A 25,259-nucleotide genomic window follows, 5' to 3' on the forward strand; every position below is an offset into this window, starting at 1 on the left:
TTTTGTTTAAGATTTAGAGAAGAGGAGAGTTATTTTGTGAAACATTAGGAAACAAATTTGTGATGTTCTTAGCAAGTTACAAAGTTCAAATTTTACATTACAATTTGTTCTTGATTCTTAAAATTACGATATTATTAATAATAATTATTATTATTTCTATTGTGATATTATTAACAATAAAAGTTTTGTTTTCTTATTTCTATTTCATTTTTTGTGTTTGTTGAGGATATATTCTTAAATATTGTTTGTTCTTCCTTCCTTTTGTTTGTTATGGCTTGATTAAAAAAGTCCAATAATGATTTTGGGATACTTTTGTATTATTTCTTTGAGTTGTTGTTGTCATTGACGCATTTCTTTTAAATTGTAAAATATTTCCATTTTATTGAGTGTTTTTGATTTTTCTTGGGTCCAGCATTTTGTAACTACGAATGTGCGCAACATTTTATTTCTTTGATAGGGGGTTCTTTTCTTCTTCCTCAGTAATATTTTACATTTTAAAAGAAATCGTCAAATGTTTTCGATTATGTTTGATATTGAAGCATCGGTGCTGAAAGGTTCGGATGATGTGAGCTGTTCATGCGTAACGCTGATAAACTTTTATTATACCATTCGTCTTCGGGTGACATACCTAAAATGAAAAAAAAAAATAAAATATTTATTAGGGGAAAGTTTGTAAATAATATCTTAAAAATAATATATCAAAACAAATTTATTAGATTATTTAGTATGGCAAACATATATTAGCATTTTCGGTCAAAATATATTGCGTCGCGATCTCGTCATAGTACACCCTGATACTGGAGGATTTCCTTAATCGAGTTGATTTATAATCGTATATGTAAATTTACTTTGATTTAATACGTGTTCAGGAAATATCCAATACAAATCCAAGGAAAATGTGATAAAGGCACGTTTAGACTATGCTTTCTAAATCAACACGATTTCTAAAACGCCTTTACACTCTGAGTGCGTTTACAACACTAAACTAATGGTGAGCATAATTTCTCTTAAAATGGTTAAGGGAAAATGAAAACCATGAATACTCCGCGGTATTTAATTAGTTTAATATTTTTAAAACATGAATAACATCTCAGGAAAAATAAATAAAATAAATTCATTAAAAAAATTGCGGACAATTTGTCATTAAGGTTTATTTTTGTTTTGACATCACAAAATGTAAAGAGAACGCATCAACGCTGGTGTGCACGTTTGCCCAACTATGCACTAAAACCACTCGATTTCTAATGTCAATTCCATAGCGTAGGCATCACCTTAATCATTTTTAAAAATCCAGTGGCTTATATTTGACGTACACGCTATGGAATTGACTTTTAAGATCGAGTGGATTTCGTAAATCTAAACGCTCTTTATGTCATCTAAATCGAAATACAAAATTCTAACTGTGTTGACAGTCAGCTGTTATTTGTTTACTTATAAAAATGCATTTCAGTGGTTCCACTATTACAGATATCGGATATAAGCACATCTCATATAAGAAAAAATCGCATACATATAAGAAAGTATATCAAAAACACCGAGCCTTTTTACATCTTCTCAGTGTAAAAATTGCTTCATATAAGAAAAAATAAGAATAAGAAAAACACTGAAATAAGAAATGTTTGTCAAACACAAAAGCTGACAAAGGTATTTGAAAACGTTCCATATAAGAAAATTTGTAGGATTGTTGGACAATTTATTAGCATTGAAATTTTTCAAAGAGAAATAAAATCATTTTTGAATTCTATTTCAAATAATATTATTAATATGTACGAAAACATATGCAACTATTTTTAATGAAGCTGTGAACTGATTTTAATTTAGTAATTTTGTATTTTTATAAGCTGAATTTTTTTGTTTAATAAAATGTTTTTCTATAAAACTAGCTTTTCTTACATTAAGAGAATATATTCATAAAAGAAAAAATTTCTTATATGCGTATGTATGCTTATAAGAAACAACTTTCTTATGTCCGATAATTCCATATAAGAAAAAAACGCGTATAAGAAAGAAATCTTCGGTTTTTTTTGAGTTTCTTATGTCCGATATCTACTGTATAATTATAATATTTATTATAAATGTAAACAAATGATAAATTATTCAGCTGATATTTTTATTTGCTGGCAACTATTTTGAATTTTAATGTATTTACAAGGGTAAAGCCATGATAAAGATGATGTATCAAAACAAAAACCTTTGTTTTTGGCTCGACAGTTAATTAATACATCAGCTGATCTAAATAGACTACCTATTCATTGTGCCATGGGTAAAGCGTTGCCACTTTTAGGAGAAGTGATGCATTTTTTGGCACAAAATCAGAGTTGTATTTAATATTGCCTCGATTAAGCATGGGATTTCGAGCAAATCGAATATGAAGTGGTTTTAAGAAATCCTGAAAATAAATTAAAGTTATTTACACTGGCTTTGAAACCATTGGAAATAACTGTCAGCTGGTATTTGTTTATATATACGCACACTTTCACACTTGTTTATAAAAATAAAAGCATTTTTACCATGAAATTTAAAATAGAAAATAAAATTTTAACTCAAATTTTTATTGGAAATTGGAAACTTTGATAAATTACAAATACTTCAAACAGAAAACAATTACAATAAGAGACTTACATTGGAAATGCTACACATAAACAACCTACCAACAACAAAGAGAATTAATTTTAAGAGCGACACAAACAACGCAGCTTACTGTTACAGACACCTTACACAGAAAGAGAGATCGTGCAGTAGCTAAAATAAACAATATTTACATCCGACGACGATAGAGAAGTCTATCATAGTTTTAAGTAAACTTGACACCAGTTTATTTTTAAGCGATTTTGTCACTTCATTCTGTATAATTAGTGTCATTAATATCAACAATGTTTGTAGATTATCCTGAGGATGCAATTTAAATCAATTGCGAAATATCGAACGTGAAAAATAAAAAAGAAACTAGACCTCAAGCCCCAACAAATATATTGTTTTATTATTATAATCATCAAAAGGTCGAACAAAACAACGCAGAATGAAGGAATGTGATATTTATAATAACATAACATAAGTTCATCCGCTCAGTGCACATATCGGTTAACTCCATAAACTGAAAAATTGAGAAATCCGATAATATATTTTGTGTTTAAAATTCCATAAATAATATGAATTCACCAATATTCAGAAATATTATAAGTATAAAAAGTTGTGACTATACCAAGAATTTTGATACTCAAATTTAATATTTTCCAAAAGGTGGAGTTAATCGATGTGCACCGAGCGACTCATTTTTAGGAAATAAATGACACATCAGTCCTAAATCCTGATTTTTCTATTGTATGTATATGCGCTTTAAATTATTAACTATCCATGTGATAAGATTTCCGTATGTCTTATTTATATCATCAATTTGTTGCTGTTATTTCCTCTTTAATTTTAGTTTCTTAATTTATTCGTTATTTAATATATGATGATTCCTGTTATTTCGTCTTTTTTCTCGATTGCATCAATTTTATTTCCTACTTCATTCGATGTTATTAACTGTCTCATATTTTGTAACTAAGATATAATCGTAATTTTCTTGTAGACTATGAAAATGTGTATGTGTTGTATGTGTAATAGAATTTTTTGCCATCTAACATCTTGGCGAGCTTCTTAAAGGTGTCTGTTATGATATATTTTCTTTTTTTCATTTCCTCTCTAGCATGTCAGCTCCTTAAAGGTGTCTGCAGTAATCTTTCTCCCATTCCACCCTCTTTCATGATGCTTGTAAGTCTTTAATATCCCTCATACCTTTAACTATAGGAAATTTACAAGTTATCTACCATACAAGAAACTTCTTCAATGTAATTGCATAATTTCCGTTTCTTAAGAAGCAGCCAATATATTTATATAGTATATGAATTCATGAACTACTAAGGCTGTGCGAGTATAGATAGCCTTCATCAGCGTATTAGTGTGAAACGAGTCAGTCATGGCACAATAAATAGGTAGTCCATTTAGCACAGCTGATGTTTCGATTAACTGTCAAAGTGGGTAATTTTTACTTAAATTCGATGTGCAATGTTGCCAACCATGTGAAATATTATGAGGAAAAATTTGACAGATGGTCGAGACAAAAGCAAAGGTTTTTGTTTTAATACATCACCTTATTACTGCATCATGCTTACAGTAAAATTACATCAAATAGGCCATAATCATAAGAAAACTGGGTAATAGCATCACATCACTATTAATTAGTATTGCCAACTCTTGAAAATGAGACCTTTTGCTATTGGGGTCTTGGCACAATAAATAGGTAGTCCCATGATGCAATAATAAGGTGATGTATCAGAACAAAAACCTTTGTTTATGTCTCGACCATCTGTAAAATTTTTCCTTATAATATTTTACATGGTTGGCAACATTGCACATCGAATTCAAGTAGAAATAAAGATTAACGTCATTATATATTCGTAAAGAAATTAATTGTCAAAGTGCATAATTTCTACTTGGATTCGATGTACAATGTTGCCAATCATGTGGACTATTATAAGGAAAAGTTTGACAGATGGTCGAGACAAAAACAAAGGTTTTTGTTTTGATACTTCACCTTATTGCTTTAAATTTCGTGTTGCCAATGAACAACAACCACGTGTAAAAGTAAATTGTCAAATATTTGCCAATTACATTGCTTATGGTGTTTTTACACGATATGTATTTTACATATACATATGGAAACTTTTTTGCATATGGAAATCGAACTCGTCATGTGAAACATACGGAAATTTCAATGTGTCAAAACGACATGCAATTACATATGTATTTTTTCCTAATTTTACATGTCAAATAAATCCTCATAGAATATCATAATAACTAAATTATCTCTTATTTCGATTTATTTGAAATCATAATCGAAATCTCAGTACTAATGGAATGCAACACTGGTTTTGTACGTAAAAATAGATCTCTTCGGTGAAACTAACAAAAGTTGCAAGTGTTTTTAAATATATTTAAAAATAATCCAAAGAATAAATTCAACATTTTACTTAAATAGATGTTGTTATAAGGATATTTATGTTAAAATGTTTTTGAAATTTACACTTTTCACAATTGTATAGCAATTTTGTACACCATATTTTGGGTGCCTTTCAAACGAGTGCATTTCGAATAATGCTTTTTAACATATTTATTTCACATTGCCAACAAAAAATACTCAAAAACAGTTGTACATACCCATTGAATCTTGACGTACACCACCCATATTCGTACCATGTGCCATTGAGAATGGTTGTGACATACCCGGATATGATGAGGCTCCCATTTGGAATAGATCCTGAAAATATACACATTTTGTTAAATATATTCACCCCTATTCCGTATGTCGTCGTCGTTGTCGACGACGTTTCTCTTTCGACATCACTTCGCATCGACATCGACATCACTTCGACACTGATTTGGTATTCTGTAACACTCATGCGACGATGTCGACTATTTATCGATAATATCAATAAAAACAAAAATTTTGTTGCATATTTTTGGGCAAAAATGTGTTTGTATCCTTCACCGCACTGTGGCACAGGGCATTATGTCTTGGTAAATGTGTTTGCAACGACCAAAAAGAAACGAGATAGACCCATAGTTACTTTTTAGTATATAGTATGTACATAGAATTATTTTTCAGTCGATTTATGCATGTCCCTCCATTCATGTATTATTTTAAACAAGTTACATGCCACCATTATGATCCGAACGGGATGAAATTTGGAAAAAATCCATCCAATTGGGATGAAATTTTATTTCCACATAGACGAGTCCTATTGACATTGGTCAAAATCGGTTTAGATTTATATATAGATCCCATATATTTTTCTTTATTTACACTTTATTTTGCATTAAGTATTGAATAGATTCTAGAATGATGTATCCTGTTCTTGTCCGGTCATGTTTTTTTTTTTTTAAATTTAAAAAAAAAATGTTCAAACGCTTCAGTCGTCAACAAAAACTATGACGAAGAAATCTTCGACATCGTCGTCGTCACACGTTGTTACGGAATACCAAACATCTTTCAATAGTTATCGATAAATGTCGACAACGGCATAGGGAATACCAATTTGCAGAAGACGACTCTCTTCGACGTCGATTCGTGTCGACGTCGACATACAGAATAGGGGTGATTGTTTAGATTTATTTTTTGCTTCTTAAAGAAGTTTAACATACCTGAGGATAACGATTTATTGAATTATGATGGGGATACGGTTGATAACCACGTGATACACTATAACCTTGAATATTACGCATCATGCCATTACATGAGGGGATCACAGATGGTGCCAATGCTTTTTGTAATTGCTTTTCTTGTTTGCGATATTTGGCGCGACGATTTTGAAACCAAACCTGTAATTATAAAAGGGAAATTCATGAGGAAGGTAATTTAAAAAGAAAATATGTAATGGAGGATACAATTTGTTATCAAGGTCCTACTTGTTTTAAATAATGATGACTTACGAAATAAACTGAAATAAAGCATTTAGAATTAGCATTTTTTATTCGACTAACTGTCAAATTTTATCTACTAATATTTCTCATGGTTGGCAACTTTGCACGTGGAATTCAAGTCGAAACTGGCCACTTTGACAGTTCATCGGATAGTCTGCTGCGCTAAATGGATGATTACCGATATATTGTGCCATTGGTAAATCGATATCATGATGCAATAATAAGGTGATGTATCAAAGCAAAAACATTTGTTTTTGTCTCGACTATCTGTCAAAGTTTTCCTTATAATATTTCACATGGTTGACAATATTGCACATCAAATTCAAGTAGAAATTACAGTTAATCAAGACATCAGCTGCTCTAAATGGACTACCTATTCATTGTGCCATGATCGATATAATGCACATTATCACGATAAAAGCTGATAACTATTGATTATACAATATCTGTTTTTAAATGCGTTCACATTGACATGTTTAATTTTAAATCCATAAACCTGGATCTAAAACTCGTATCTAATCTGATAATAACCAACTATAACGAGTCCTTCCTACAAAGATTGTGGAATATTAGAAATCTCATAAAATATATTTTCTTGGTCGTTCATAACAACCGCTCCTTTAAAACATTCTTCTCCTTCATAATTCCAAAAAATAAAAAAAAATAAATACAATATTTTTCTAAGAAAACGTTTTCTTTTTAACAAGGTATGGGTTTTAAAGATGAAAGTCTGTAAAATGATTAAGTTTGGTTGTTGTCTTTTTCTTTTCCTGTCCTTATATTAAGTGATATTTTTTCTTACGTCGACATAAGACATCCTTTAAGGACATCCACAAGAATGGTGGGGAGCTTTGGAGAAAAAAATGAAAATTATAAAAAAAATAATTCCAACATTTGAAGGCAATGCCTGAGGAAAAATACCCTAAAGCACATTGAGGGTATTAGCGAACGTTGAAGCGAACGATGATGGAGGCGACAAAGAAAAACCAGCAAACAGGGAGAGAGCAAAAAAAGCGACCCTTGAAGTTTACAATTTCATTTCAGCATCATTATTTTTGTCTACAACTATGTATGCGGGTATATACATGATTATATATACATTTAAATTACGTATATAGACATTTTTTATGCCATACAACAAACTAAAACAAAAAAGAAAAAATGGTTGATGGATGCAGCTTTATTGCTAGGGAGAGTAAGGATGATTTTGTTTTTTTTCTAAGGGAGAAAATTGAAAATAGAAAAAAAATATATAAACAATTTATTTAGTTGGGGATATCATTCATTAAAACTGCAAACCGACCAGTCAAGAAGCCTTCTAATCAGCTAATCATCTAGATTTTTAACATGAGTGGTTAATGTTGCCTATCTTTGTTGTTTCATCGGAGATTTTTATAGATGAACATAAGGGCAAATGAACCGAAGGGCAAATAAGCTTTACAAGACGTTACAAGACCAGCAAACTAAAGCCTCTGTGCCTAATGACAGAATCAATAGACAATCAATCAGAAGCATAGGCAGACAGCCAATGTTACTTTTAAAATTCCGCAACCGACCCCAGGAACCAAAAATGCGAAAACTAAAGATATGGGTCATTGCGGAACGAACTGGTTCAATAAAACTATTCTGAAAAAGGAATCATCTTTTTCCTTTTGCTCCGTTAATTTTTGTATCATTCACCTAGTTGCTTTTGATCAAATCGTTTATCTATATAAAGGTGCAATAGTAAGGTGATGTATCAAAACAAAAGCTTTTTTGTCACGATCATCTGTCATTTTTTAGTAATATTTCACATGGTTGGCAACATTGCACATCGAAATTACAGTTAATCGAGTCATCAGCTGCGCTAAACGAACTATCTATTTATTGTGCCATGCCATGGTAGAAACCATAATCCAATAATAAGGCCATAAGCGATATGGCCAGAAGATTTCACCCGAGCAGTCAAAATGATCATCAGCTGCGCTAAATGGACTATCTATTCATTGTGCCATGGCAGTTTGACAGTTAATCGAATAGTCAGCTGACAGTTAATCGAATAGAATACCTTAAGGAACAGAGCATGATGCAATAATAAGATGATGTGTCAAAACAAAAACACCTGTTTTTAATTCGATCATCTGTCAAATTTAATCTAGTAATATTTCTCATGGTTGGCAACATTGCACATCGAATCCAATTAGAAACCATGGCACAATGAGTACGTAGTCCATTTAGCGCAGCTGATGTCTTGATTAATTGTCAAAGTGGGCAATTTTTACTTGAATTCGATGTGCAGTGTTGCCAACCATTTGAAATATGATATGGAAAAATTTGACAGATAATCGAGACAAAAACAAAGGTTTTTGTTCTGATACATCACCTTATTATTGCATCATGTTACAAACGAAAGATATTAACCGTACAAGACCTTTAGGAAACCTACTCGATAGAATTCCCAACCCGGGTATAGTTGTTATCCAGGTCAAGACCTCTACCACAGTTCTGGAGTAAATTATAAGGCAAGTGCATGTAAGAGTGAAGGAAGTGTAACTGTAGCGACTCAATGACAGCTGTTCTTGGTCTCTATAGAATGAAATCCTTGAGATTGACAGAGAAACGGCAACTTGCTGCAAAGAAGCCATCATCGCTGCAGACTATTCAAACTTCGGTATTTTATGCATCGGCGGCGACATAAAAAGGAAAATGGGAGGAAAATTGAACATGGATCCAATGGTAGTATTCACAGGAATATTTGAAACAATTGCCGAAACATTCCCAAGTGACGACTTGACAGATAGACGTTGGGTGCTGCTGCTCGCTCTGTAGCTGTTTTATGGAGCTAGTTGAAGGGAGTCGGGAGACCCCTGGGATTTTATAGATGAGTTGAAGATAGTTTTGGTATATGTAGCGGAACGTTATCGATATATAAAACGTGGAAGCGATTCGAAATCAGACTATGGATCCTGTTAGATTATATAGATTTCTCAACATTTTATTAAAGAAATATTTGCGGCGTCTTTATATATTGATGTTAAAAAGTCCCCTCCCCCCACATTCCGCTCAGCACATCTTTATCTTCCCATCCCGTTACATCCTTGGCTTCTGTCATCTTGGTATAGGTTTTGTTTATTCAAGTGGCATGATTTTATGTTTTCTTTCATGTTTCGGGCACCATCTGAATCATAAGAAGTTTCGTTTAAAGATGGGGAAAGTAACCCCAAACGCCCAAAAATGTGTTAGAACTTCTTCTAAGAGGATATCCATGGTGGTATTTATTTTTTTGGTGGGGAAAAGCTTTATTTTTTTTGTACTAGCCATGGAATGTTTGGGTTTCTTATTTTTTTTTCTTTCTTTCGTTCAGCGGCACATCGTCATCACGTTGTCATCATCTGCTGAAATGGTGGTTCATTTTACGGGTTGATGCTGTTGTTGCTGCCGCCATTGCCATGCCTTTGGTTTTTTTTTGCTCCAACCTAATGATGGTGGATGTGAATGTGTGTGTGGGTGTTGGTTGGCGGGAGCATTTTCTATACTGAAACTCTGAAATGAGGGTGGCAATGGCTGACGGTTTGTTTGACGGAATAACTGCTGGCCGTAGTGGTTGTTTCGGTTCGGAGATGGCGTAGTTGAAAAACATGTTTATTTTACTTTACCATTTTCATTTCATTTTTGTTTGTTAGCATCGTTCATGTGTGGGTGTATTTTGTGAGTGTATATATGTGTGTATATTTGTATGTCTGTAATATCCTTGTGCCGCACCAAGTCATCATGCAATGTGGGCGGAATAACTCAATTAAGGATCCATTTGATGCTGCTCACAGAAATTCCATACATCAGTTGTCTGTGTATATTGTATATGTGAAATATTTCTATGTATGTATATATGTGTGTGTGCTTATACATACACACAAATGCACATCAATTTAGCGAAATATATATTTAATGTGTATATATTTAACATAGAACAAGATGGAAATTCATTAATTTTTCCACTTCGTATTGAAGTCAATTTTAAATGAAAACTGAGCTTTGTTTATGTTGAAACTAGAAGATTGTTTTATGTTTAGGTTTTATAGGTAAGAATTTTTAATGTTTACTAATATTTTGTTGAAATATTAATGTAAGTGTTGTAAGAAATATAAATTGAGAACGATTACAATACCATTCAAAAGTAAAAAGCCTCACTAGACAGAATGACTGTCTTCTCAGCCTTATTGAGAAGCATAGAAATTTCCGCCTATATCAGAAAAGCATTCCAGCTTCACACATTCATCGAAAGTTACGGCAAACCGATATTTCAGATTCAAAGTTACTTTTGCGACCTCACTGCGGATTCCATCACCCAAAATAGGCATACATAGCCGAGCGCACATGACGACTTTGCCTCTGGCCAAAGAGTCGACTTTTAGACTTTCGGCTTTTTGTTTTGAATGAAAAGTCGACCTCTCGATCTTACGATTTTGTCAAACCTTTTCAAATTCGATTTTCAACTTTTACCGACTAACGCAAAATGAATTGTTGTCAACAGATAAAATAAAGTTCTGGAATGCGTAATTTTAGACAATTGGGGCTTTGTGGTAATAAACAAAGTATTTATGAAGAAAATCGAAAGGCGATCTTCAAAAGTTGACTTTCAGACTTTCTCAAAGATCAAAAGTTGATTCGACTTTTAGATTTTTCAATACAAAAAGTCGATTAGTCGAAAGTCAATTTATCTAAAATGTGAAAATCAAAGACGCTCTGGACAAGAAGGGTTACAGAAGATAAATCTGCAGCAACTGTAGCACGATAACTCAAACGTAATTCCTACGAATTAGAGAGAGTGTAAAAACTTACGCCTGAGTCAGGAGAACATTGCAATTTATATATGCGACGATTGTCCTACGACGGACAAGGATGATTGCTCTAATATTATGGCAATGAGAAAGTCACCATCTAGTCAGTATATCTAATATTAGATATGCTGACTAGATGGTGACTTAGATAGCGAAAATATAGCTCCACTTATTCGCGACAGCTGTTCAAGTCGGGAGTAACAAAGTTACTTTTGCAACCCCGGTGCCAGTTCCAGCAAACAAAAAATGCGAAAAGCAAAGAAGCTATGGACAAGACGGCCCATACAAGTGCAATTTGCTTTGCCAACGATATGTCGATGATATACTCAGATCGATAGCCGAGAACGATAAGGAAACACCTCAAGGTGCTGTGGAATTATTAAATATATTAACCGAACAAGGCCGTAAGAAAACTATTACTATTATTAGTCGACAGAATTCTCACGCCGCGTATAGTTGTTATCCCTATCAAGACCTCTACGAAGATGGTGACTAGGGATAACCACAGTGGGGTAAAATCCAAGAAAAGTACAAGCAAGACGACAGTAAGCGTATTTGCAACAAGACTACGTTGCTTCAGACAGTTCAATCTTCGGTCTCGTATGTGTCGGTAGCGGTAAAGAGAGGAGATCACCAATAGGGTGATAGAAGTCGGACCAAGTGGTAAGACAGGACTTGTACGTAAGGGTTTTTATTTGGAGTCAAATAGTTTAAGGAAAATATCTGTGTTCGAATGATTTGTATTTGGATGATCATAATCATAATAATAATCATAAATAAAGACCATTAATGTGTCCTAACCCAAATCTATTTACATGTTCGATATATATTTATTTGAAATCGATATGTAGTTTTATGTATTAATATATAGGTTTAGAGTTAAGAAGATATCTTCAATAACAGGAGATCACCTGTTTTATTTTCATGGAGTTTCTTTCGTCACACTTCGTAATGGGAGTAGGAGTCAGCTCATCAGGAATATTCTAAGCCAAAGCCGAAACATTCCCAAGCGACAGATGGTATCGTATGATCAGAGAGTAGCTATAATTGAAAAGAACTGATCCCGATGAACGTATAAACTATAGATATTGACAAGTTATTTATAGATGTGTTAGCGGGAGAAATTAAACAACTTCATTGTTCGATTGTCAGTTCAATTCTCTCTATAACATTTGGTCCTTCGAGCCGGATTCAAATTTTTCATATACATTTGATCCTTCGAGAGAAACAGAAAATACCAGCGGACACAAAAATATATTTAAAAAAATCGTATTTGTGTAAAAAATATTCAAAATTATTAAAAAAACCAGAGGCGAAAAATCAGAATTTTGAAAAAGAGCGATAGGGGCATATAAAATATATATAAATAAATCAAACTTATAAAAACGACCATTGGGGCATTATAACGAAAAAAGCCTTAGAGGTATTATAAAGAAAAAAGCCATAGGGACATTATTAAAAAACATAGGGGCATTATAAAGAAAAAGCCATAGGGGCATTATTCAAAAAAGAAAAAAAAATATTTGGTTGGCACTCCACGATTCCTGGAAAACAAAATGCAAAAAGCCCCCACGAAATGCTGAAGGTGCATGGAGAAAACACGGATTCCTATTTTAAAGAAATTATCTGGGATCTCATCAGCACGAAGTATAGAAAACCAAAAGAACTCATCCCGTTTATAGAGGCACTCTTCAGCATGTCTATAAAGACGACCTTCACCTCGTGTAAAAGGATGTCATATAGTTCGTCTATAAAGACTCCCTTCAGCTCGTCTAAAAAGGCGACCTTCAGCTCCTGTATAAAGATTTCCCTACACTCATCTATAAAAAGTTTTCCTCATCACGTTTACAGAGGCACTCTTCAGTTTGTCTATAAAGACTCGATTCCAAAATTCCTTCAGCGCGTCTATAAAGACGAGAGCTCTATCCCCCTACAAAGACTCAATTCAGGTCATCTATAAAGATTGCCTACAACTCCTCAATAATTACTCCCTGCCTTCTGTCCTTTCATAAAGACACCCTGCCATCAGTCTATAGAAACTCCCATTGACTCGTCTACAGAGGCACCATTCAGCTCGTCTTTTCAGACTCCGTTCCCGTAAATATTCCATTTTTTTAATTTACCTTTTTTCTACATGTAGAACCCGAACTCAAAATTTATTTTGTGCGAACAGAAAATACACTTGTTGTTATCCCAAATTGGAAGACACCTTTACATTGTAAACATGTGATATTTATCATTTGAAAAAATAATAATACTACATGATTATGCTATTACATCTATAATTCCACAACGGGTTCCTTGATGAGGGTTAATTAGACAAAAACAACAATAGCAGCAACAAATGCCAGTAATCTTATCACAACACCATAATCGGAGATCAGACAAAAAACATCTGATATCCAATGGTTAAATGAATGAATCCTTTGGCATCAACACCCCTCCATTGTACTTGTAAATGTAACACCGTGCTGACAAGTCATCATTCGGGTTATTTTGTCTGGTGGTTGTCAACAACCATACGATTTATGAAATATTTGAAAATAATTTCCCTGTTTCAAATTCACTTTAATGAGCATAAAACATATTTTTGATAACAAATGTTCAAATATTTCAATAAATCAGACATCGCGCGCGCACACACACACAGCGAAATGTGTCCTTAATAGAGTGTTTGCGATAAATATTCCAACATAAGGTACAAGGGGATTTGGAATCATATGACAACTGACAACCCCTGTAATTTGACAACAATTCCAGTTGGGCCTCTACGACAGTGATGATTGCATTTTAATTTGATGTTCTTGTTGTTTTTTGTGAAGGGAGGATGGATGTGTGATGTTTTGGTAGTTTTTCTTCAAGGATGCGGAGAACTGTATTGCAATTTTCTATTTTTGCCTCTCGTATTGTGGCTTTTACGCTCTACTGAGAATGTCATTTGGTTTGGGTGTGGAATTGCAAATGTCAAAATCTATGAATCTACATCTGTTTGGAAAATTGCCGTAAGAAATTGAGGTTTAAGGAGTGGAGGGGGAGACTTTGAAATCAATTGAACAAGTTGTGAAAATGTTTCGCGGCACTGTGGTTAAGAGGGGTGAACATATATAGACATTAAAAAAATTATAAAGGAATTTCGAATCCCTGCTTTCGATTGCCTATAAAAAAATTATAATTCTTCTCGCTTATAAAGACTGTCAGTGCGTCAGCATATATGTAAAGATACCAGACAGATGTAGCTCAGATTTCGAGTTTAGGTGCGTTGATAAAGACACCTTGGTTCTAGCTAATCTAAATATACTTTTCCATGCTTTTTGCAGCTCGTCGTTTTTATGGTCTACCTGACTTCAAACTGCGATGTACAAAGTTACTGCCGTTTTTAAGCTTGTATAAAAACTCCCCGTCTTTCAGATTTTCTTGAAAAATCTCATTGCTTGTTATAAATAAGACTTACTCCAGCTATGAGCTTAAACTAGTTCCATTTCTTAGAATCCCAGCACTTCAGTTTCTCTATAACAGATTGGCTGCCCTTTATCTCATTCATAAAAGACTCCCACATTCAGATTTTCTATAAAAAAATACTCACTGCTTCAACTCTTTTATAAATAAGATTTTCTGTTCTCCAGTTATTAGCTTAAACCTCGCACTCAGAAGTCCTTCAGTTTCTCAATTGGTCAGAATAATTTTTCCTCCAGATTTTCTATAAAAAAATACTCACTGCTTCAGAGCCTATATTCGGCTCATAATGATTTAAAACCCTCGCATACAAAAAACAGTCAATTTGTCAAAAAAAAACCCTTCAGCTTGTCAATGTAGAAGGGAACTCAAATTCGTCTATAAAGACGCAATTATCTCGTCAATAAACACTGCCTGCCTTCTGCTCTTTTATAAAGACACCCTGCCTTCAGTCCATATATGGAGACTCTCTATGTTCAGATTTTTTATAAAGAAGATCCTGTTCTTCAGTTCACTCATGAGCATAAACTCGCCTAAAAACCGTTGCCTGCCACAAAATCCATGTCCATCAGCACCCTTATTAGATGATTCTTTATAAAAAAAACTCTCCATACTTTAAAATTCCTGTCCTTCAGCTCCTATATAAAATATTTTCTAATTTTCCCAGTTCCATGTTTTTTATAAAAAAATCACTCACAGCAAATCTCTGGAGGTGCCTGAAGCAGTTTCATCGTCCTTGAAGTATCTCTGTTCAACTTCAGCTTGTCTATATAGAAGGGAGCTCAAGTTCGTCTATAAAGGCACCATTCAACTCGGCAATAAGGGCACCCTTAATTTTACTTTCCATGTAAATCTTTTTTATAAAGGAGATCCCCAGTTCTTCAGCTCATTCATGAGCATAAACTCGCTTAAAAGCCGCAGCCTGTCTCAAAATCCCTGTCGATCAGCTCCTATTTTAAAATACTTCCCAGTTTCAGCTGCTATTTTAAAATACTTCCCAGTTTATTTAGAATTCTTGTCCTTCAACTACTCCCAGAATTTGAGTTCAGCTTGTCCATAATGACAGTCGGATTCAGTTGGTTCACAAGATGGATTGTTCCCGAAGGAACTAGTTCAAAAAAAATATTCCGTAAAAGGAACGATCGATACTAGATGCGGTTCTTTCGCTCATCTAGTTCAATTTGCTCCAGTAGTTCATTTTTGCTTTCTATTGAACTTAAAGGATCTATTAACTAGATGGATGACCTCTGATTCACGTCCCCGTCTACAGCTTGTAAAGGCGCCTGAAGAAGATTATATTCTTCGGCTCGATGATAAAAACTTTCAGCTCGACAAAAAAGAATACCCCTTGCCCTGCATCACATATTCAATAAAGAAGCTTCCCCGTTCTACATTACGTCCTCTATAGAGAAGTTTCCCTGCCTTTTCGCTAGTCTATAAAAAAAGACTCTCCGTCCATACAGCTCGTCTATAAAGAAGACTCCCTGCGTTTCAGCAGACTTCCTGCCCTTCAACACATCTATAAAGTACAACATCTACAAAGCCGTTCATATATATAAAAAAAATTACACTTTGGGCGCCATTATTCTGTAACGGGTTTAATATTTCTATAGGCACAGTCAAGTACCAAGAAAATGATTATTAAGAGATTATAATTTATTTTTTTTTAATTGTAAAAACAATTGGGCGCCATTATTGTTAACTATAATGAATAAGCATGAATTAATTACGTGCGGGGATTCTAAGACTTTATCGGGCAAGTTTAAAGTGTATAAATTTTTATCTATCAATCTACTACGAATCACAGGATAGTGAAAAGTTGGCACGTTGGGCGCCATGTTTCATATATATTTACACCACGGATATTATCCATTATTGTTAACTATAATTAATAAGCATGAATTGATTCCGTGCCAGGATTCTATGACTTTATTGGGAGAGTTTTCGAGTCTACAAATCAATTGGAAAATTGTATAAATTTTTATCCATAAATCTACCAGGAATTGTAGAAAAGTTAAAAGTTGACACGTAGGGCGCCATGATTCATACACATTTTACATATTTATATCAGGGATTTTATTATAAATATAATGATTGGGGCTTGAAAAATATTATTTGATTGCGTAGAAGGAAAATAAAAGACAATAACACTTTCAAAAAAATTTGGTTGAAGGAAAGGTATAAGCATTCTCTCCTGCATCAGGTGAAGGTGCCCTTCCAGATCCTTAAAAATCTGTTCTTGAAGCGGATTTCTAGTTTCAGCTTGTTAATACAAACTCCCTTCCCTTAAGCTCGATTATTAGGGGAGGGAACCCCAGTATGAGGTTATCTATCAAGAAGATTCCCCGCACTTCCGCTAGTCATTAAAAATACTCTCTGCGCCTTCCGTCCGTATATGAAGAAAACTCACTGCCCTTCATGTTTACGTATATTTGGAAAGCTCATTGCCTCTCATGCCCGTCATTTAGTTATAGAAAGTGATCCTTGTTTCTGCTCTATTTCTTATTCTATTTAGTATTTATCTTATTGCCAACTAAACCACTGTGTATAACACGACACACACACTAAAATCTCCTCTTCATTACTGTCATTTGTCATTTTTGTCTGTAATTGTACACCGCAAAAGCCAACCGAATAACTAGTCCAGCAAAAACCATCATCCTCAACAGCATCAATCTTTCCTCACAAATCCTTGACATTACAGCAAAGAGGATAGAAAAACCACCCACAAGAAAAACAAAACGAGGAAATAAAGTGCAACCATCCCATTACATTTCTAGCCGTGATGATAACAGCGTTGTTGTTGTTGTTGCTATTATTGTTGTCCTAGTGTTGAGTGCTCGTTTCTAATCCGACATTAAGTATGTGATGACAAAGTTGGCTTATTTGTCGCCAAAGTATGTTTGAATTTCAGATAAAACTATAAATTAATTACCGACTGCAAAGGGACTTTTAACATGAACAGCCTGCGCATCACCACCATCCCATCCCCCTTCCGACTGACTATAAAACATGAATTGGAATGGGCATAGAAGAGAAAAAGCACAACAAGATACTGCAGTACTCGTGACAAAAAAATAAAAGTAAAGTGAATGAAATACCAAAGGGGATTTTTTTGCCATCACCACCACCAGCACTACGACCCCTGGGATTGATACAAAGTCGATTAGGAATTGTTTGTATTGTTTTGTTCTTTCTGGTTGTTGTTGCTTTTGCTGATCTAGAATACCAAAAAAAAGAAAGTATTTAGTTTCCATTGTTGACAAATGCACTTTAGAGCAACACCCCTATCCCCTCTGGCCTTGTTTGATACAAACAAAAAAGGCTTGCCTGTTAATCGCTTACAGTTCACCCATCATTAGCAAAGGAAACTGATATTTTGTGTTTGAATGTGACCATTTGTTTGTTTTTTTGTTTTTCGGAAAATTCAAATCCAGCAGCAAAGTTTTTAAAAATTGTTTCAACTTACTTGTATTCTCGCCTCATTCAATTTTGTCGTTCTCGCTAATTCCTCTCGGCAATAGATGTCAGGGTAATGTGATTTGGCAAAAGCTGCTTCTAATTCGGCTAATTGTTCCTGAAATGCACAAAAAAAAGAAAAAATATAGAGATGAGATAGAGAAAGAGTTAAATATTTGTTGTAATTAAAATAGGAAGATAGAAAGAGAATTTGTAATATTGACGAATATTTCTCTGAATGTACAATTCCATGCAAATTGGGAGTTAACAATTAATTCTGCTATTTACACGTTGGACGCCATTATTTATAATAATTTTTAATTCCTTATATATAGTTTTGGTACCTTTTCACATTACAACAGACATAAAGTAAACTGTTTTAATATTAAAAGAAGCGAGACTTCCCCAAAACATAAACCAATACTGATAATGTTTGACAGGGAGATTTGCTGAAGAAATATAAAAATTACCCTAAATGGGGGATATACCTAAAATGGACCGACAGTGATAATTTCTCACCCAATGAGAGCCAAAATATCACAAACCCGTCCAAAAATCTTGAAATGACCGCAAATTTGGGGAAACCGTTGTATGGGGCTATACCTCGAATGCCTTCGAACTTGACCCAACAATAGAATTTCAGAAATTATGCAAAATTTTAGCATCTTTTCATAATTCTCTTGAAATGTATCGTGATTAAAACAGACTGACGGACAGGCACGGCTAGATCGTCATAGAATTTTAGAGGGCGTTTAGATTACCAAATCCCTACGATTTCAAACGCCAATTCCATAGCGTACACGTCACGTTAATCCTGTTCTCAAAACCATTGGATTATATTTAACGTATACGCTTTAGAATTGACATTTGACATCGAGAGGATTTCGTAAATTTGAGCGCAATTTTATCCTGATCTGAAATTTATGTATTGATGAGTTATAAAAGGAATGCCAAAATTAATTACAATGGCTGACCTTTGAATTAGGTTGATAAAGTTCTATGTGGGAAATTGTAGGCTTTATCAATTGAGTTTCCATTGATAGATATAGGGCTTAGATTTTAACACAACGAATAGAGGAAGAAATTGGCTATTAACATTTTGAGCACTCTACCTTATTTTTATCTCATACGCAAATATTGGGCCCATTTGTGTTTCAATAATTGAGCGTCATTGTTTTTAACTCTGTTTACCATGAAAGGATACTCATCCTTGAATTAGTATGATTACATTCCGTGCAGGATTTCGAAGGTTCTATTGGATGGGTCCTCGAGACTATAAATCGATTTAAAAAGGGATTGAATTTGGACTACCATCCAGAATAAACTCAGCGAATAGTGGGAGATAATAAAATTTATATATTCGATATAATTTGTCATCTTATTTCCTCTTAAATGTAAAGAAGCCGACTTTTGAGATATTGAGCGCCATTCGTTATAATTGATTTCAACAGATTTCAATAGTTGGGCGCCATTTTTATTTACAAGCATAAATATATTAGCATAAATATATTAGAAATCCATTAGGCCGATCGTCGAAAATGTCGATAAAATCGAAGAAATGTTCGAAGTTTACCGGCATGTTAGCAGTCGTAACATCGCCCAGGACCTAAAAATCGACCATTAAACTGTTTTAAACCATTTACACAAACCTGGATTCCAAACGAAGCTCGATGTTTGGGTGCCACACCAATTAACAGAAAAAAAAGAATGGATCGAATTTCCATCTGCGAAGCCGTGGCCAAACGGAATGAGATAGACCCATTGCTTAAACGGATGGTGACACTCTAGGAGCTTCAAATAACATGCGGAGATGAGAAATGGATCACATACTTATCGTATGTTCGAATACGATTATGGTCAAAGAGCGGTGAAACACCTCAAACGGTGGCCAAACCAGGACTTACGGCCAGGAAGGTTCTGTTATGCATTTGGTGGGTCTGGAAGTAGATTATTTATTATGTGTTGCTTCTAAAGCTAAATTCTATCACTACTGTCAAAAACTGGACCGTTTGAAGACAGCAATTGACCAGAAACGGCCAGAATTGGCCAACAGGAGAGGTGTCCTGTTCCACCAGGACAACGCTAGGCCACACACATTTAAAGTGACTGGCCAGAAACTTCGGGAGCTTGTTTGGGAAGTTTTAATGTATCCGCCATACAGTCCGGACTTGGCACCAAGCGATTATCATATTTTTCTTGCTTTCTTCATTCTTCATATAAAAATAATGGATTTCTTTTTCTCCAAGCTAATATTATGATTTATTTGAAGGCTTTATAGAAAAAGCCCTATCAATCTACAACGAATAGCGACGGAGTGTTAAACTAACACGTTGGGCGCCATTATTCTTAAACGTTTTACAATTTCCTAGAAGGAATATTAAATTATAAATAATCCGACTATGAAGATAATTCATAATATATATATATATATTGGGCGACATTATTTTTAATTGTTATACTTTATTGTACAAATAATTGTACATGAATATATTCTGACGGTAATTTGAATGTCATATATTTCTTGGAAATCCCGCTAAAGCATTTTGTCATATTTTGGCCGCCCAAGAGGAATTTCGGCAACTTAAAATTCATGTGGCGCACAAATAACACTATTTAGATCTTTTGTCTTCCTTCTTCTTATTGGAATCAGAGAAGTTGAAATAAAGCCACTACTTTCGCCAGGTCTTAATGTGGTAGAATATGTAGACTAGAAATATGGAAACAGTCTCTTCTTTGGCAAAAGAGAATCCAAGATAAATTTACTACGCCCGTAAGGACCTTAGGTGGTTAGGCGATTAAATCGATTGGATAGATTCTCGTAAAACATTGTCAGGGCTAGAAAGACAATGGAATGAAGTATGTGTCGGAGATAAACATCAATAATGTACTGATCCATAATCGAAACAGAGTCATCAAATATCACTATATATAGTTTGGTTCTTCCGAATTGCCGCTGAGATCCTCCATAAATTTAAAAAGTTATAATAATAGAAGTTAAGGTAAAAATACTACGTCTGCTCAATGGGTGTGTCTGGACATTTTGAAATAACATCTTTTGTGAGAATCATCTTTAAGATACTACGTTCGCCAGGTCCTAAGTGTGACACAATGTTGATACATTCACCATCCGAAATACAAGGAAGTTTTAGGCCATACAGGTAAATCTGAAGCCCTCTAGGAGGCTTCAGATAACATGTGGATCTATCAGATTGAAGTTTGTATAGGAGAATGAGGTAAGTAACCTTTGTAAGGATAAACGTCACGAGGACCCCTGCGATATATTCTCAAAATTGATTTACGTAATAGGAATCAGCGATCCAAATTGAAACAATTTTAATTTTAACTGACCGCCAAAACCGTCTCCATTGCTTCCCTTATTTTTTACGACTAATTGAATAAAACGATTTATTTCCGCAAAAGACTTAACTAGTTCAACTATTTCTTAAATAATTTACTCCTACATGATAAGTGTCCTTAAAAACACATACACACATACAAAGCTTCTCATACATGTGATCACCTCTTGTAACTTTTGAGGCACACGTGTGTGTCACTCAGTTATTTAGGGAATCTTGGTTGATGGTTGATGGAAGTTCCTACACCACCACCACCACTTTACAAGTCAGGTGACGACTTCAAAGTTCATACGTGTCCACGTGTGTCTGGAGCCATCTAAGAATGACGTTACGACGTGACATCGTTTATTTATTAACAAACAACAAAACACAAACAAAATACTGACCTGTGTGAATGTCGTTCGATGTCTTCGTCTCGCTGGCGTTGGACATGATGCTGTGGTTGGAGTATGGCCGGCATGGTGACTTAATGATGACAAACCACTTCCTGGTGATGTTATACCGCTGGAAACGGATGAAAGGCCCGTGCTTGGTTCAGGTTTCAGTTTCTTAAAAGCACCTTCCGCTACAGCAACACACAAAGAGAGAAAGAAAGAAAGGACACATATACAGACATAAATTAGTGACAAGAAATTAGGCAAATTATGTTGAGAGCTGCAAAGCAATATAATTATGGGGCGAATGTGAGGATGGATGGATGTTCGGAGCAGCTAATATTCTGTTTGTGTATTTTGGGAATATATTAAATAAAAGCGAAATTAGCCCTAACAAAATTCTACCGGAAAATGAAGTAATGCTAATGCAACTACTTTCAGGGTATTTAACAACATTACCATGTTGTTAAATAACTCGACGGTGAATTCATCTCTCACCTATATATTTAAATAAACTTATTATTATTCATTTGGCATTTAAGAGTCGCCTTCAATGTCAGCCGGTGACCCTGCATTAATTATAACATCCGAAAATAACGCAAAAAATCGGGACACATTATGAATAATTAGAAATAACCAACCTCAACTGCGGCCACAAAATTACCAAGGATGATCTTTAGTTGGGATGTTGTCGCACTGTTGTTGCTGTTGTTCGTCACTTCTACTTTGGCGATTTTCACTATTTAATATTTGGTACGCAGCCAGCCAGCCACCGTACCGTCATCATATATTTTCCGTTGTTATACTCATTTTTTTTCTTTTGGCCTTCCACATTTTCCTTCTCCATTTGCTTTTGTCTGGAATATTAACGACCCAAGGAGCCAACAACAAGAACACCACAACATTTGTCCTGCGCACAGGTTGTTATATTTTCCTTTTTTTATCAAAGATGCTGCCATGAATGAAAAGCTGATAAAGGCTGACTGCTGACGAAAACTAGCAGACAATCAATTTGCACATAGATCTATCTTTTGGTTCGTGTAGGTCACATGAATATTCGTAACTGGATTCCATGAAATGTTTTGGGATAATTTATGCAAATATTTTCATTAATCGAGGTAAAATTTTTAGCCCAATTAAAATGCAGGGGTACTTTTGACCTTGACAGGCGTACAAGACAAGGTGTCTGCTATAACGAGTAAATCATTTAAATTATTTGCCAAAAATAATTTTCACCGTTATTATTCAAGGGAATTTGTTGATGATGAGAAAAGAGATCAGTTTTATAATTAATGTAAATACCACAATTCGGGAAGGAAGTGGAATAATAATAAACATAAAAATATTGGGCGCCATTACACTTAAGATATTAAAGCATTCATCTCGTCATCTCAGGAACATTGACAAGATTTAATTTCATACATTTGGGCGCCATTTTTCTTAATAGAAACAAAAATGTTTCTATAATTTACTGAATCATTTCTTACAAAAGAATATTACGAATTTTTCCTCTCAAATAACATTTTGAGATTCGTGGCGCCCAATAAGAAAATATAATAGTTTTTAAAAACATGTAACAAAACAGATGAAAAATTATGTCGCGGTTCCAGATTCGCAATTTGCAGTTTGCTTTAAATTTTTACTAAAACTCTTCCTGTATCCAAAATATTAAGAGGGTTACCAGGAATGTTAACTTCGGACTGGTTGTTATAGATTTTGAAGATTTGTAATAAGTTAATTTTTGTTTTATGAAAATTGAATGCCAAATTATAAACAACCAATACCAATTTTACAGACAACTGGTCTATAGACTTCAACATACTTACAATAAAGCGGAGTTTTTATTTGGGGACTACTAAACAAATTTACCTGTATTGAACATTTTTTAAGAAGAAGTAACAACGCCCAAGCCCTGAATACCAAATTACAGATTCTTCTTTGGGAATATTCGGCTAAAACTTTCAAAATAACGAAAATGAAGCGTGACCTTTACATTGGAGCTATGCCAAACCATGGAAGGGTCTATTTAAACCTCTAGGAACCCGAATAGCCAAATTGCAGTCACAAAGGCCGTGCACTATTTACCGTGAGGTGTGTATTAAGTTTTGTGAAAATCAGTTCAGATTTAGATATAGCTCCCATATATATATATTCGTCCGATTTCACGTAAATAGTGCACCAAAGTCCCTATATATCCTTCGATTTGCACAAAATTTACACAGAGTAAGGAATTGGGTCAAGAATGATTTGTGGTAAGTTTAGGATCGGTTCCGATTTCTATATAGCTCCCACATATTTGTATATATTCATCCGGTTTTACATAAATGGCGCTCCAAACTCCTAATGTTTGACCGAGTAAAACGAAATTTTGAACAATGTATCAAATTGAAACTTGAATGACGTTATTGGGTTTCGTTGAAATTGTTGCAGATCCAGCCATAGCTTGTATTTCGAACAGGTGTCTGATTGAAATTAAATTTTTAACAGTGCGGCTTACCGAATAGCGTGTATCAATTTTGCTACAAAATGTTTTCCAGAAATTTGTCCCATGGTACGCAGACGACTCTAAATCTGCCCGAATGAAATTAAATTTATCATAGGCTGCAGAAAGATATGCGTATGTTCCTTTGAGGGTACATTAACATGCAATTGTAAGGATACATATGCGCAATATACCCGAAGTGGTGAAGGGTATCATATAGTAGCCCAGTCCGACTTAACTACTTTCCTTACTGGGTTGAAAATGTTTTTTACTGTATGTGTGTATGTGTGCGTAATGCAAAATAATGGTTATGCTATCGATTACCAACGACCAAGCAAAAATTGGGTAAATTTAGTTTTCCATAGAATATTTCCTATTTATTACTGAAAAAAACTTTCACTATAACTTCATTTTCAAAAAAGTTACAGGTCATTTCCTTTTCATTGCAAAACTTAGATCATTAAGCTCGACTCGAAAGAGTATAAATAATCACTTAAAAATTGGCCATTTATTCAGTTTGCAATTTAAGTTGCTTTAGTTTTGGCACCAGTGTATGTATTTAAAGTCTTAAAAATTAAGAAAATTAATTGGCGAAATTTTTTTGATTGTATGGTAGTTGATTTGCAGTTAATCAAAAGTCCTGCTTTTCGACGGCGGGCCTGATTTACGACCACTAAAAAATCAGAATTCAAAAATCCTATGTGTTTCGAAAGAGTACATCCCTGGCTCCGGTATGAACAGGAATTTTAAACTTAGTACAAAAACTTAACAAATTGGCGGACAAATGAAATTCGATTTGTGGAAAATCCTCTATTTTTAGAAGGAAGATCTTGCAAATTTTAGATCGGTTTGGATT

At 34.2% G+C, this 25,259-nt stretch overlaps 1 protein-coding gene across 1 annotated transcript in view; it reads right to left on the bottom strand.

The window, feature by feature from the left end:
- Nucleotides 1-470: 470 nt before the first annotated feature.
- The window catches only part of LOC133336823 (muscle segmentation homeobox), a 30,773-nt gene continuing 5,984 nt past the window's right edge, over nt 471-25,259 (bottom strand). Inside the window, exons 4-8 of the mRNA XM_061545101.1 lie at nt 21,934-22,112; nt 18,202-18,309; nt 6,184-6,360; nt 5,200-5,299; nt 471-628 (exon numbers count right to left, since the gene is read on the bottom strand). Of these exons, the coding sequence (XP_061401085.1) occupies nt 522-628; nt 5,200-5,299; nt 6,184-6,360; nt 18,202-18,309; nt 21,934-22,112 (671 nt within the window). The 3' untranslated portion in view covers nt 471-521. The remainder of the gene's footprint in view (nt 629-5,199; nt 5,300-6,183; nt 6,361-18,201; nt 18,310-21,933; nt 22,113-25,259) is intronic.

This window comes from Musca vetustissima, unplaced genomic scaffold (genome assembly GCF_032173495.1).
Source record: "Musca vetustissima isolate MV318-11 ecotype Yass unplaced genomic scaffold, APGP_CSIRO_Mvet_v1 utg6369, whole genome shotgun sequence".
NCBI lineage: Eukaryota > Metazoa > Arthropoda > Insecta > Diptera > Muscidae > Musca > Musca vetustissima.